We start from the raw sequence: 15,570 nt of genomic DNA, 5'->3' as shown, positions 1-15,570 counted from the left end.
GAGGACCCAAAGTTTTCAAGAATGAAGACTTCGTCCTCAACTCGCTAATATCTTAAAGAACCAATAAAGTTTTCCATTCCATTCCATTCTCGTTGGGTAGGCATAGAAATGTTTACCCATTTAATAACAGAGGCGATACGAGGATGTGTGTGCGTACCTATCTTAGCAGGAAAATAAATCTGTTTGTACCTTTGTTCGAAATTCTGTGTCACCTCTGTGTCATGTTCTTCGCTGGTCATCCACCTTCCCAGAGTGGAATTACTCGAGTTTTCTTTGTGGGTGTAGCGGAATCAACTAAAACAAAAAAAAGAGTCGTAAGATTTCAGTTCCTTTATTTTTTTTTATTCTGCATTGTTACGTGTTAAAACCACGATCTGATTATGAAGCACACCATAGTGGGGAACTCCGGATTAATTTCGACCGCCTGTGGTTCTTTAACGTGCAGCCAATGAACGGTGCATGGGCGTCTTTTGCATTTCGCCTTCATCGAAATGCGGCCGCCGCGGCCAGGATTAAATCCTGCGACCTCGTGCTAAGCAGCGCAACGTCTACACCCACTGAGCAACTGCGGCGGGTGGAGCGCATCTCAGTTACGCGTAACAAAACAAGAACTCGCGAGTAAAGCAAGTACGCATATTATCAGCTTATAGCTATCGCTGAAATACGCAGATCTCTTTACGGAACAGCGTACGATGCTCCACGGCTTCTTCGATTACCTTGAATTTCGTATAATTGAGCTGCTTCGCTCTTTGCAAACTGGAAGTGTGCCCATTGTTGGCCAATGCCTCAGAGTAGGCGTGCGCCACACAGATGACACAAGGGGTACAGAATGCCTACATATCTTTAGACAGGTGTCTTATTTCTCTGTGCCCACACTTCTGCACCCACATTATTCGTAAGACTATATGTACAGGCGACAAGCATCACATACTGCTCGGTAGTTCCCGTGGCGTCGATGCCTGGATGTCTCACAGCGTGCCTCCACCTGATTTGGTGGTTGCATTTCGGCATTGCTTGTGAACGGTGTGTACTGCGTTGGCATAAACAGTGCGTGACATTATTTCGTGCTTTATGCGGCGCAGAACAATAACGTTCGTTCGCCGGAGTACAACCGATTATTCATCATCCCATCGCAGCCATACAACCGCCGTCGTCGTCATCGTCGTCATGATGCGGTCGTCACAGCTGCGCGCATTCGCGTCAGACACGCTATTTCTCTCCTTACACAATACCTGTTCGTCCGTGTTGTATTTTCAGAACCGCAAACGATGCTGAACAGCCAACTACCTGCAAAACTTTTCGAGTAACACCGAATTGCGCAGTGCGTGGGATCTGCGTGATTTTTTTTTTCTCGTCAACGGTTTCTAATAAGCTCAAGCTGCTGAAAAACGTTTGCCAAGCATCGACTGTGGCACATTCGCATTTTTCTTACGATTTACGCCCGCTAAGCGAGTGGACGAAGGTTTGCAGTGCGGAAAACTAACAGATGTTCGGTTGCTTTCATTTTATCCGATTCCCCCATGCCGCATTCGAGCATCTAATAGATTGGTATATGTCCTGTCTAGTTCTCTTCCCCCACCCCACCCATTTTACCACAATTCAATATATATATATATATATATATATATATATATATATATTCAGACGATAGAAAGCAAGTATGGGTGGGCTCCAAAAAAGGAATGATAATGATACAACGAGATAACTGAAGGTGGGAACGCCTTTACGCATAGTTCGCATAAAACTACCGCATTGTCCCATCCACAGCAAGTACAATCTATACTCTGGAAGTTTTCCCAGTTTATTAGCGATGCTTACGTCCTCGACTTTTGGCGTCTGGAAAAACACACTCGTGTCGGAGAACAACAGCAACAAAATCGAAACAAGCTTCAAGCTATCAAGGCGGAAGAGAAGAATAAAGCAAAAAAGGACTATTGTAAAAAAAAAAAAGAGGAAGAAAAAGCGCTTGCGGGACACTTGCCGGAACAAACTGACATGGCCATTGTGAATGACTTACTTTGCATGTTGGAAAAACGGCACACAAGACGCAGACGTGCGCGCGCGCGTGCGCGTGCGTGTTTTATTTGTTTATTCTTCACGTCCGGGTGAGGCGACAGTGCAACCCAGGCTGGACGGCGTGAGTTGGCGAAGTGGCGTCTTGGCTAGCGTTTCGGGCCTCTCGCAGTTGGGATACCGCCAGCTGTCCGGGTAGCCGAGCAGGAAGAGGATCCTGCAGTCGCACTCCAGGGGATTCCCTGCGGCGAATTGAACATTAGCGTTGGAAGTGAGGAGACGACGGGGGGGGGGGGGGGGGGAGAGGCGCGAACCGGTCACTCCGGCCACTCTCTCCCTCTCTCTCCCTCGGCAAAAAAGACAATGAAGAAAAAAGAACGCGCGCTCGCAAGGTGCAAAGACCGTCTATCTGTCAGTGGCTCCCGAGACTTGTTTTTATTTCCCTTCTAGCTCGTCTTGCGATTATTCGGGCAATTTCGTTAAAAAAAATAACTAAACAAACGAAAAAAACGTCGCGACGGAACGTGGAATGAGAGACGTGGTCGGCTGTACGCGCCCTTCTACATACCAGCGTTGTCAAAACTGCAGAATTTTGGTGCTAGTGCATGCAAAAGACAAGGCCGTTTAATCCGCATACTGTTCAGCGGTATTATTTAGGCGAGGCTTTCTGCTGGAATGATGCAATCTTTAAATTAATAAGTGGCGTTGAAGCAGAATGTGCTGTCATACTTTTAACAGTCGCGTGCTAATCATTGTACTTCCGCTATAAATAAGGAATTACTGTTTCGCTGAGTAAACATGTGCCCGTGCTGGTCACTATAAGCCTTCCGGGCCAGCATTCACGAAACGGTTCTTATGTCACATCACTTTGTTTGAAGAAATGCCAACCAATAGCGACGTCAAACATATTTTTACCGAAGGGAGCCGACGAATAAGGAACTGGGGGACTATTCTGTAAGAGCCCACCTAGTGGGCTGTCCATTTCGGCCACTGCTGATTGGATGCAGCGGTACGAGAGAGGAGGAGACGAGCGGCCGTAGCCAATCAGCAGCGGCCGAAATGGACAGTCCACTAGGTGGACTCTTACAGTATATCCCACCAGTTCTCATGAACGAAAATCTCTCTGAATTTGGCCACCGGTTGTGCGGTCAGTTTGATGAATGAGTGATGGATATTTTACTCAAACGTTTCATCGACCTGAACGTCAAGAAGTAATTTTTTGCAGCCTTTTCTTTTTAGTTCACGGCTGCAGAGACTATGACGTACGATTTTATGAATTAAGAAGAAGAAAAAAGCAAAGCGCCAGCCTTAGGATTTAGTAGAAGTACGTACCCTCGAGTTCGACGACGACTCTGCGGTTCTTGAGGGGAGCTAACGCGGCCTCTTGAAAAGTGGTGAATTTGTTCCTTCTCAGGTTGAGCTTCTCCAGAGATGGCAGGTCCTGTCCGAAGTCTTCGGCTAGCGCCGACAAGGATGTACCACTGAAAAAAAAAAAAAAAGAAGCACTGTGTGAAAATTGCCTAAAGCTTCATATAGAGGAACGATAAGTTAAGAGCTCCCACCGACAACTGATGCCACTTGGCTAGATGCCTTCTTGCGGGCGTCTACAGGTCTGTAGACCGGTAGGGGTGCTACTAAAGGCGGTTTTCAGCCCAGTTCGAACTGACTGGCAGATGACAAGCGTTGGCTGTCGAATTGGCTTTAACTCAGTCGCGCACGCTAATCGACGCCGAAACCAAAAAAAAGAAAAGGAAATAAAGAAAAAACACGGCGCACCCTGCGTGCGCCGATAAGGATAAACGTGGTTTGTTGACAATAGCGATTAACTATAAGCGGTGCAACGATCACGCAAGTGGTTGCAGTATCGAAGTGGCAATCATTCCGATAGTCGCTTTGTTCTAAGTGGGCCGTGTGTCCAACCGATATTGCATATCGGTTGGATATGGATATTCCAACATAGTGCAATTTATAAACTGCAATATGGGCCATAAGGTTAAAACTTAATTAGTGAGTTTTGTTAATTAGTCGAGCATGCATTTGACGAGCGTTTGACTCTTCAAAAAAGCTTGAAAAGTACGAAATGAGCAGTTTCCGAACTTCGGAGTATTCTGATGAGTTTACACCAATCAAAATTCTTTAGCGCGGCTCAAGAATACTTTATTTTGCAAGTGGTACGGTAAACAGTTGTCACCTCTGCTGCAGAAAATAAAACTTCGTTGGCTTAAGGTCAGCACCAGGTCCGTTTATTACGATATATCTAAACTACAGCTACAGACTCCAAAAATAGGAAGTCGCGCATTCTTCTGAACAGTGCAACCCGCATGATGTGACTAAATTTATATTTGCGCCTATAGAAAGACATATAAACATAGATAATTTATAATTCTGATACGGGACCGCAAGGTAACACGGCGATTCAGGAAGAAGGCTGGTGAAGATTGAAAGCAACGTGCTCCACGCATATGAAGAAGGGCGCCCTTTCACTGCGCTACCTCGGAAAGTGTCAAATTTTGGCGCTGTCGTTATTTATGAGCTATACTGCAACCGCTTGCCTGTACTAATTTTACGCGTCCAAGCTACATCTGTACAGTGGGAGACGCCATAACAGATGTTTCTGAATGAATTTGGACGACATATATACAGGCTGAAGCATCACGCTATCCTTGACGCAATTGGTGAAGACGTCAAGTCCGCAATTTCACTTTCTGACTCGACAAACGAAGTAATGTAATGTAAAAAAAGAAATCGATACTCACGTTATCGTGAGGTACTTCAGCTTGGAAGCGGGTCTCGGAAGCATTGTTCTTTCGAACTTCTCCAAATCGACCTTGTCGATGCGGAGGCTCTCTAGGTTGGCCAAGGAAGAAAGCCAGTGGGGATCCACACCTGAGATCGTGCTTTGGACCACGGCCATGTCCCTGACACTGGCCGGCAACTCGTCGAAGTCATGGCCCAGTCGAAGCGAGGCCATCCTGAAGAGTAGCAACTCGCTGAGTAGTCGGTTGTCCTTGAGCAAGCTCCACGAGTCCGGCAGGCTGCTGTTCTTGTGGAAGACCAGCTTCTCCAACGTGTCTCGAAGCTCCGCAAACACGGAGGAGTCGGAATCGGGTGTCCGGTAGCTGCGCACTGTAACGTTGCTCAGAACAAGCGTTGATGGTTTAACTCTTTGGAAGACAGACCGTGGTATGTACGCGAACTGGCTGTCCTTTAGGACAAGTTCTAGCTTGCCATTGTTCGGCCTATCGGGTACGTTGCTCTCTAGTTCGTCGGCGCTGGTGAAGTCCGAGCAGGTCAGCTGTGGTTGGTCGTAGTGGAACGGCGTTGTCTCTTGGCACAAAGGGTCGCAGACGGCGCATACGATGGAGCAGACGGCGAGAAACAAAGCCACTCGCACGCGGTTAGTCAGCCACTCACAAGCTCGCATTGTGGAGGCTGCGTTGACAGTCAGCCGACTACGGCTTCCGTTCAAACATGAACTGCGTGACTCTGACAGGGACACAAAGGTGGCGCTGCGCTTAAATAGCTTCGCTAGGTGCGCATTTGGCAGGAGGCTTTAGAGGAAACAAACAAACAAAAAGAAATGAATGGTAGGGAGTCGTTCAAGAGTAATAAAAACGTTTTGTTTGGGGGCAAGGGAGCAGACCTTGAAACGATAATGAAGCTATAATGGGCGTTTCGTTTACCGTTACTTTCTTCTGATTTCTTTATCTGTCCCGGAGAGGAGCGTTGCCGGTAGCTGCCGTCATCGGGAAAGAATGCCGTCGACGTGCGGTCTTGAATGCCAAATAGTCGTGAAGGCTCCTACGTACCCAGCGTAGTAGACCACACAGTCAGCCCACAACCGTACAATGCGCCACGCAGAGTCGGTGCGACTATATGTGTCGCAAGTGGGCGGTGTAGGTAAATAATTCTCGACAGTAAATGTCTCCATTCACGAGCATGCTGTGCAAATGGTAAGAAGGATAACCAAGCCTTTATTCACAGCTTACGGCCGTTGCTTCGTTGGTCGCAGAAACTTTGGGCATAAGCCCTTGGCACGGCAGCAAGTGATGCGGGGAGAGAGAAAACGGAAACGACACAAATTGTTTCCCCCAAAGCTTGGAGCTTTTCCTCCTCTTGAGTGCATAATAAGCGTACTTTGAGCATTTATCTAATAAGTGTGTCGTCTATCGAGCCCCGAGGCGTTTTATTTCTCTTTCGTGCCCTGGCCAAACGTACCCCGTATTACGTGCATAGCCAAGCGGGATACACAGCCATGGGTGTTGTTCGAGTACAGCGGAGAATATATTCAGTTGATGTGGCAAGTGCCGTCGAAATCGGCGGATTACCGAGACCCCTGTTCTGTGAGCGAAGCGTTATGTATGGGTTATTTGTGTGCAAAACATTTCGCGCGAAATTGTTATTGTCTTTTACTGGTAGCACGCGTTCATTGAGCACAAGCTAATCCATCCGACCGCAAGCATCCGATCTACTTTTTTTTTTTTATAGGCAGCCGAGTAGGTTCTTAGCAACACTCCAGCTGACCTCATTTACTGCCCTCCCTTAACGTTCGTACTCTTGACATTCTTGGCATCCATGGCTCTCCGCAGCACCAATTGATACGCTCTTTAGTATTCGATGGTTCCTTTTACATTTTTTTTGTCTTTGTATCAAGTCGAATAGACCACCGTTTATCAGCTCAATAATGTCCAGAAATCTCGTTGTGTGCCAATACAGAGGTATTGCGTATCACATATGAGCTTCTCGTCGTCGGTCACAAAAAAGTATTGCATAGGAGGGGTAGCGGAACCCTGGCATCTAGAACAATAACTACTAACGTGGGGCGGCTTTCACGAACGTTTATTAACAAAAATAATAACGAATTTAAGAACGCGTTCTTAAATTTTCCATAGACAACGCCTAGTCCGCACAAGAACGCGTTCTTAAATTCTTTATTATTTTCGTTATTAAATGTTCGCACAAGCCGCTCCTGGTGTCGAAGTAGGTCTAGTTAATGAAGTCAGAGGGAAATGTATGAAAAAAGTGTTACATAAAGAATTATTTCGGATACCGCCAAGAAAGCTCTCAGGTGTTTCGAAACTTATTTTTTTGACAGGATTTCACGGACTTCTGCATTAGCCTTTCATACAGTTGACACGACGTGAATGGTTTCCGTTCTCCGGCAGAACTGCGTTTTCCAGCACTGAACTTATTGGCCTGTTTTTCATTGGTGTGCTTGTCAATCTCGAAAGCGATTTCTTTTGCGCATTGGTGAGACTCATCCGCGAATTCGATTCGCATATTAAAAAAAATATCAATAATAATGTTGACCAGGAGTGGCCGCTGTCATCGCGCAATAACTAGGAATCCTGAGCGTATTTTCATTTCGTCAAGAGGGCAAGATTAAGGAGGCGAAACACTCAAATAGCTCACTTCGTCCGGTCGTGCAAGCCCGGTTGAACAGTTTCCTCCTGAAAAGTTGTGATTTTCTTGCGGAAAGGCAGCTATTCCTAGCATGTGTTCTTTTTCTTTTTCTTCCTCTCTTTCTTTCCATGCCATCTAACATAAGTCAAACCGGCTTTCCAGCGAGAGGCGAGCACCGCTATTAAATTTTACCCCCGGCAACCCTATACGGCTCGTGCAGTGCGCGGGCCGTAAGCTGTTTCGTCCGAGATGAAGCGCCTTGCTCCGCGTCGACGGGGCGTTTCCTTTCTGATGAAAAAAAATAATAATTGCAAGAGCGAGTAGTATAGGAAACCTTGCCGACTAGGGTGGAAGCGCCCCCGAGTGGTCGTTTAATTAAATCCGGCTCTATGGGGGCGTTCTTGACCTCGTATACATCCTTACCCTTCGTGCGTGGCGCGGGGCGACGACTCTGCACGAGTCGTCGCCTATAGCCTTGACTGTGCGTCGCGTTGATGTTTTTTTTTCTCTGTTCGTTTGTTTAAAAACGCTATTTTACGTACGTGTCCGTTGTGCACTGATGATCAAGAGCCCTCCTTTGCTTCCTATCAGGACGTTCTAGGCAAAGCGCTCTGCGATTCGTACAATTTCTTGCTGCGAAAACACCAAAGTAGGTAGCACCCACAGAAAGTCACCCGAAATTGTAGTCAAGGAAAGCAAAGAGGAAGGTAACTAATATCTTTAACCTGAAATGTAAAAATGTTTAGGCATGGGAGGTAACTTACTGATAAGATTTGTGTGCGTGCCTGCGCACGTACATGCGTGTGTTTGTATAGGTGCGAGCGTCGCGCGTGTTCTCGACAACTGAAATCGAATTACCTCTTATTTGATTAACTCTGCAGGCGGTGAATAATTATGGTTAGATGCTAATTGCTCTAATTTCGGTCTAGGATTACCTTCGCAGTCATGCTAAATATTTGTCTAGGCCTGTGCATGCTCCGAGACAGCGTGCGGAGGCAATGACATGCTGTCCACAATAAAGCAATGTTGAATAAAAATGTGCCTTATATAAGTTATTGCTTGGCGTTATGTTTTTTTCGCCTTTATGTCGTTTCCAGCATTAGTTGAAGCTGATCCTGCCTTTCCACTATAAACTGCATCTCCTACGACGCCGAAGCAAATTCGAGACCTTTAGAAAGCGATCTGATGTCCCTCTTAGACGCAAGAAACATGCTTGACTGCAGAATGATTTTCGTTTATTTCCCCACTGTCGAGAAGAGGCCTTGAGTCACACAGAGCGCATACCCAGCTTCTAGTTATGGCGTAAACTATAACTAGTGAGCTATAACTAGTAAACTACAAGCAAAGTGAGTTTCTGCTCGTCTCTGGCAGACGGGAAAGCCTGCAGCTTCTGCATTTGGCGATATGTGCTAAAGCGTTCACTTATTATGGCGTGTTCAAAGCAATTCCACCGGTGTTTTTCGATTAAGAAGTCTCGTTTCCTTCTTCCGTAGAGGTCGCTTCAGCCAAAGGACCTGCGGTGGCGTCGCAGCTTAGCTGAACAGAGGTCAGCTCCTTGATGTTTCTGTTCAGCAGGGAATCTGGAGCAGCGCACGTCGGGTAGTGCCAGTCACCGGGGAAGTCGAGGAGGAACGCCGCTTTGCAGTCGCACTGCAAGGGGTTTCCTGGAGCGAAGAAAGAGTAACGTACGTGCTATACGTAGATAAATTGTATCGTCTGCCGTCGAAAGAGGAAACGTAGGAACTCTGAGTAGTTCGTGATGTTTAGTTGCATGCATCACCTAAAGAGGCTCGGAAATGTGCACGAATTCTCGATAAAAACTGCGCCGTCATGCATAGTTCGGCAAAAGAAACAAAACTCACTCGTGCTCACTCACGAAAGACATTTTTTTTTTTTTGCTTAGGGCCTCACTCAGACTCGGACTCATCAAAATTCTATTTCAGCCAGGCTCAGTCTGGCTTCATACTTGCCAGCCGGGCTCACTCAAGCTAAGACTCACGGTCAATCTGAGTCTCAGTGAGTCTGAGTGAGTCGACTCGGGCGTGAGTTTGTCAACATGTACCGTCATATAACATCTCAGGTGATGCCTGCATCCAACCGATAACCAGCAGGGTCAACTACGCGCCTCCGCCTCAAGGATATAATAAAGCTGGTACATCTGTTGCCAGCTCTCCTATAGACCGTTTCATCGGGCGAGGAGGATACGGCGCGCGGAGAGCCTTTCCTCCTCTCTGGCTTGGGCGATCCGGCGCGGCGCTGCTTGAAAGTATTGCTGTCGCGTGCTGCGGAACGATTTCGAGATGTTTTAGATCTTACTTTGTGAAATTTACGCCATGTTCGTTCATATAAGGTCGTCAGGGAAGCCTTTCGGTGCATCGGTAACTACTGTAGGCAGAAATATGTCTTGGGGGCGCAAAAATGTGACGCGCATAATCAGCCGCGGTGTACGCGCATATCAGTCGCGGTGCGTGCATGCGTTGTTTACTATATTGCTTATATCGATTTTAATTCAACAAAGAAAACCGGCGTATCTGTATTAGCAGCATTAAATGGTAAATCAGCTCACTGCCTGATCGATTGGCGTAGGGAGTAAAACATAAAACATAAGAGTGCATGCTCGTGCACGGCCAACCTAAGGCAACCACGAAACGTCTAAGCGGCAGGCGCTATCAAATATTTGTGATACACTGGCATCGTTCTCACGCATTTCAAGTGTAGTATGCTTGAAATTACTATATGTCTAGCTAGCCTTGCTGCATGAGGCCCGTGGCGCTGCTCAACACAGCGATCACTGCGGTTGGTGAGCCAGCACGATACATATATAAGCTGTGTGCTTCGGCATTGCCTTTTTGGCCTGTATACAGCCATAATATATGAGAGGGTTCGCATAAAAAGAATGTGATGGCTATTTTTGAGCGCAAAATTTCCGTAATACGTGTGAGTACGTCGTAGAGAACTGAACGAACACAACCGAAAAAAAAAATCGATTAGTATCCTCTTTCTCTAAAAAGCAAGAGAAAACGGGCTAACGTCTCACAACGTTTATAAATATATAACCGCTGATACCGTATGCTTGGACCATGCGCTATATAGAACAAAGATATCTGTAATCCAGCACCTACCACTGCTTAGGACGCTCGCGCAGTTCGTAAACGGTCGCTTTGCTGGACAAGCTTAATTCGGACTGTAAGGTATGCTGCTATTACTAGCCAAAACTATTTTATTCATGGGTGGAAACCTCATCCATCCAACCAAGTAGTCACGCAATGTAACCTGCAGCGAATAGTTTGAATGCTGTCAAAGTATAATAGCACAGCTCCTATTGTAGCAGAACGGTACCCACGCTGTTACGATCGTCGCGTATGTTTCATGGCTCCTAAACCGCAGCTTAGAAATAGAGGATAATACTGTAATAAGGTCACATTACTGACTGGAACATTCGGAAATACACAATTGATCTCCGAGGCTGATTGTAGGCTCAAGTATGCGCGCACACATCGCGCTGCGTGTTCCGTCCACCTCAACGCCAGCAGAAATTCCGGCCATGACGCCTTGAACCACTTCAGCAAGTCTCACAGAACCGTTTACCGTGTAGAAGACGCGCGTCATACTAAACAGACCGCACGACCGCGAAAACAAACGCCAGAACCTGCCGCCGAGCGTATACCTGCCATGCAAAAGACCGCTTTCACCCAAGCCAGCATGGCGCTGCTCATAGGCGGCGCCACTGCGTTCACAATATGGCGGCGCCTACGAAAAAACGGTCTATAGGCACGAGATTTCTGAGCCGATATCGCCGCTAGCTGTGCTGATTCGTGCGATGCTTTACTAGCTGAGGCATTAGCTTCGCGGTTCGAATTCCCGTCTCTCACGCATCCTTGTCAGGGGTTAGAGTCTTGGCCGCGCTTATACATATTTTTTTTTTCAGCGCACGGATAATATTGTGCGAGCAGTCATGTTTTCACGTTTAGAAAAATTATAAAACAGAGAGAAAGGCCAAGTCGCTCGTTACACGCAGATATCCGCTTAAAAAAGCGCGCACCCCTAATGTACTTCATTTGTTCAGAGCCGACGTTGCTGCGTCGCCCCATCATGACAGCACGCACGCTCTCGTTTCATCTCGCTGGAGCACAACGAAGTGCCGCAGCATCAACAATGCTCTTTAGTGTTCGCTCATGCGAAGTAACCCATCGACGATCATGCGACTGCAGCTGGTGTGCACAAACGCGTGTTTACTTGTTGCACGCATACCTTACGTCTTGCATACGGCGTGCCTAAAATATCTGTTCTCTTGCCTTCTTTATTCTTTCTAAGGCCCGTTCCCCTTCCTCCGTGTCGTACCAGTCTGATTAACCTCCCCAACTTTGTCTTTCTTTGTCTCTCTCCGTTCAGTTCTCGTGCGCACGTTTATATGGCACTACGGGAACAGCCCACGCAGGGACAACGACAGCTCAGCTCCTTGGTGCATTCTGTTGCTACAATTCACCGAGTGAAGAGTTCGAGCAAGCGCTAAGCATGCCAAAGCGAGTCAACTACTACTCCCAACTCACCTACTAGGCTGACCCTCGTTCCGTTTCGAGCCAGCGGCAGAAGTGTGGCGGCTCTGAAAGACGTGATCGAGTTGTGTCGCAGGCCGACTTCCTGAAGTTCGGGTAGCTCTTCGGCAAAGTCCAGCGGCAGCGAAGTCAGGTTGGCGTGGCTGTATAACGATAAACACATGCGCTTAAAACAGGTTGGCGGATGAATGCGTTGGTCAGGAAGCAAGACAGGCAACAAGTTTAAATATTTGGCGCTTAGGTGCAGGGTTGGCTTGTTCGATCGAACGATCGAGGCAGAAAAGGATGCCAATGGAATTAAGATTCTGACTGCAAATTGTGTTACAAGCATAGTTTGTTTGTGTATAACCATTATTGTACGGAACTTTACCTACTTCGAAGTTGTTACTTAAACAGTCTTTTTTTTATTTATTTATTCCTCAAATGCCCCTGGAGAGGGGTTTCACATGAGGGGACTACGTCTTTAGCTTCTGTTGCCATGTGGTGTTCTTTGGAACCTATCAATGTATACTGTCGTAGCTTGTCGCTCGAAATGACCGTCCGTTTCTTTTTTTTTTTTTCTGGAAAATAACTGTAAATTTCATTTGGTTTTCCCACAACTCAAAGCAAAGAAAGCGGTGTCATGACTGGCTACTGGAGTAAGCGTATATGCGCTTTGGGATTAATCCATAGGGTCAGCCGCCGTCCTAATGCAAGATAGCGTAACTTTAAAAATCTGGATTCAATCTGTCTAAATTGTTCGGTTAAGCCCGTCCGTCACATATGTATTGTGCCTCAAGTTGATCGAACGGGCTCCACGCTAAGTGCATAGTCAGGTTACTATAAATAAAATGCTCTCTGCTGTAACGCTGATCAAGAGGATGCACAACCATATATACCGAGCTCTAGAGCCTTATATGGGAATTTATTCAAGAAAACGTCTAAATTATCAACACGACGCAGATATGGCCGTGCCTTTGAGTCTCCTCAACTCGTTCTCCCGTTTAGTACGTGTTAAGCACGTCATGCTATTCTTCAAATTCATTTGTGCATCAGTTCAGGCGTCACTGCAATACTTTTGTTTTAATTTCGACTCGTTTTGCGAGGGACTCGCAATACGTTTAGGCATCGGACTCGACACGCTTTAGGCAATGTTAAAATGTGCGTTCAAGAACGCTGTAATGCGTAGTAAAGACAGATTTAAAATGGGCATTGAAAGCATTAGCAATGACACAGGCATCTCTTGTGTGCAGCTTGCGGCTCCTATATGGGCCGCAAGCTGCACGTCTGAATAACAGTTATACCAGCCATGAAATAAGCATCAAAACATAAATGATAAATAAGTAAACAGTTAGAAAAAACAAGAAGTATAATTTCAGATTTCCGAAAAATGTGCTAGCCGGCGGTTCTACTCCGTTCGAGCCAATTTCCTTTTTCTTTAAGTACATCCGGGGCTTCTGGAAAGTTCGCCACTCACTCGAGTATGAGCCTCCACAGCTTGGGCGCAGGACGCGGCAGCATCGTGCGCGAGAACTTCATCAGGTTGCACTTGATCACGGACACTTTCTCCAGGTTCGTCAGCGACGCCAGCCAATCGTCGTCGACGGTCTCTATGGTCGACCTTATCACCGCCACGTGGCTCAGCGTACGCGGCAGCTGGGCGAAGTTGCTCGACAGCTTCAGGCCGTTCATGTTGACCAGCCTGAGCTCCGTGAGCAAGCGCATGTCGCTCAGCAGGGTCCAGCTGCTCGGGAGCGTGCTGTCGTCCGCCAGCTCGAAGACCTCCAGCGTGTCCTCGAGCCCTTCGAAGGGGTAGTACCGCTGCAACCAGCCGCGCACGTATCGGCCGACGGTGACGTTGCTCAGCTTGAGGTGGGTGGCGTTGGTACCGGCGAACGTCTGCGGCAGGAAGTAGTCCAGGACACTGTCCCGCAGGACGATTCTCGTCTTTGGCAAGTCCAGGTCTCTCGGAACAGCGTTCCACAGTTGCTCCGGGTTGTCGAAGCCGGAACAGTGAAAGTTCTGGGCCCGATAAGACTGCCTGTGCGACTCGGTGCACGTTGGATCGGTTTCAGCGACGGCGAAGGCCGCTACGGTGACCAGCAGTGCACCGGACAACATGGCTTGACCGCCTGGCGCACCTCACGAATTCTCTCTGGTACAAGCTCCGAGGTGGAGCCGGCGGGGGGGTTTCGCAGTGGCTGTTAGTAAACATTGGCTTCCGCTTAAATGAAGCCGCGATAAGAATCGACCCCTTCCAGTCCTTGGGCAGCGTGCAACGAGTCGTTGAACCCTCTCTCGAGCCTATCTGAGTAAAAACAACGCCCGCGGGAGGAAGTCCTTGCGTTAAAAAACTGCGCTGAAGGGTTTGACCATATTTTCACGTCGACGTATTGAGCACGCGATACGAGCCTTCGCGTTGTGAGTGCACCTCGGTTCCTGTATCTTGGGTTCGGTACGCTCAGGAGAGATAGCGAAGTTTGCTCGGAAAGGCAGCGCATGTATACGGTTGTGTTCCATTCATGAAAGTGACGTGAGCCTTTCGCAGTTGCTTCTTATGCAAGCTTGAAATGAAGGGCCATTGGCAGGCTTGCGAGAGTGCGTGTTTATTAAGGTTTCACACATTTTCACTTGTGTACACCTGTTCGAGCTCACAAATATACCAAGTGGACTCGGTCACGATTATACATGTTGACCGCAGTCATGTTTCGCGTGATGCTTGTATTTCTGAGCTCTAAGCGAGCCCTTTATCGGATAAAACGAACGCATTCAATGGTTACAACTTATAAGCTACAGCCGTTCCTATGGTGTCTAGGTACAAGTTGCTCATATTATAGTCTGTGTCCATGCTGCAGCTGTGAGTGTGGGTGACACATACATAATATTCATTAACCAAAATTACCATAATTGTATTTATTGCGCCACGTCCCTTTCATTAGCTAGCCAAGATATTGTGATGATGAGCGAATCATTGGTCATCAGTACAATGGATATGGGGGCGAAGTGCAAAAGCGCCCGTGTACTGTGCACTGGGTGCACATTAAATAACACCAGGTGGTTGAAATTAATCCGGAGTCGCCCACTACGACGTGCCTCGTAATCAAATCGTGGGTTTGCTTCGTAAAACCATAGAATATAATTAAAATAAATGCAATATATGCATTACTGGCATTCACGGACACCAATATGGTAGACGATACCTATTACGGTTGATTTGAGAAAATTACCGGTGCAGCTCAGTGATACCGCCGAGACGTCACCAGTGCACATGCGACGCTGTGTTATATTTCTGTTCCTGTATATATCAGAGGGAGTTGTAAAACATACATGGGTGTGCGAAATAAACGGTATTTCAGAGAGCGAGAAAATCGGGGATTGGTTTGAGACGTCTTTATTAAGCAATAAACTGCCTAAATTGCGTCAGTGACCAGTGATGTTCTTTAAATCAACGGCGTAGAAACGGGAGATGCTTGTGTCATTGCTAATGCTTTCAATGCCCATTTTAAATGTCTCTACTAAGTATAACAGCGTTCTTGAACATTTAAAGCATCCGCCGCACCCAAATGGCGGCTCTCTGAGGTGCGGAGCCGGGTTCCGGCCCTGACCTGATGCCACAGGC

General features: G+C 47.2%; 2 protein-coding genes across 2 annotated transcripts; both read right to left on the bottom strand.

The window, feature by feature from the left end:
* Positions 1-1,783: 1,783 nt before the first annotated feature.
* LOC126531353 (uncharacterized) lies at positions 1,784-5,470 on the bottom strand. Its single transcript, XM_050178855.3, has 3 exons — positions 4,770-5,470; positions 3,346-3,494; positions 1,784-2,255 (listed from the first exon to the last, which is right to left on the bottom strand). Exons 1-3 carry the CDS (start codon positions 5,435-5,437, stop codon positions 2,089-2,091), a joined length of 984 nt encoding a protein of 327 aa, XP_050034812.1. The 5' UTR covers positions 5,438-5,470; the 3' UTR covers positions 1,784-2,088.
* A 3,159-nt stretch (positions 5,471-8,629) lies between these two features.
* LOC126531351 (uncharacterized) lies at positions 8,630-14,204 on the bottom strand. The gene is made up of 3 exons (XM_050178853.3): positions 13,429-14,204; positions 11,967-12,115; positions 8,630-9,080 (listed from the first exon to the last, which is right to left on the bottom strand). Exons 1-3 carry the CDS (start codon positions 14,070-14,072, stop codon positions 8,881-8,883), a joined length of 993 nt encoding a protein of 330 aa, XP_050034810.1. The 5' UTR covers positions 14,073-14,204; the 3' UTR covers positions 8,630-8,880.
* Between the last annotated feature and the right edge of the window lie 1,366 nt (positions 14,205-15,570).

Source organism: Dermacentor andersoni, chromosome 5 (genome assembly GCF_023375885.2).
Source record: "Dermacentor andersoni chromosome 5, qqDerAnde1_hic_scaffold, whole genome shotgun sequence".
Taxonomy (NCBI): Eukaryota; Metazoa; Arthropoda; class Arachnida; order Ixodida; family Ixodidae; genus Dermacentor; species Dermacentor andersoni.
This window is presented reverse-complemented; position numbering and strand designations above follow the sequence as displayed.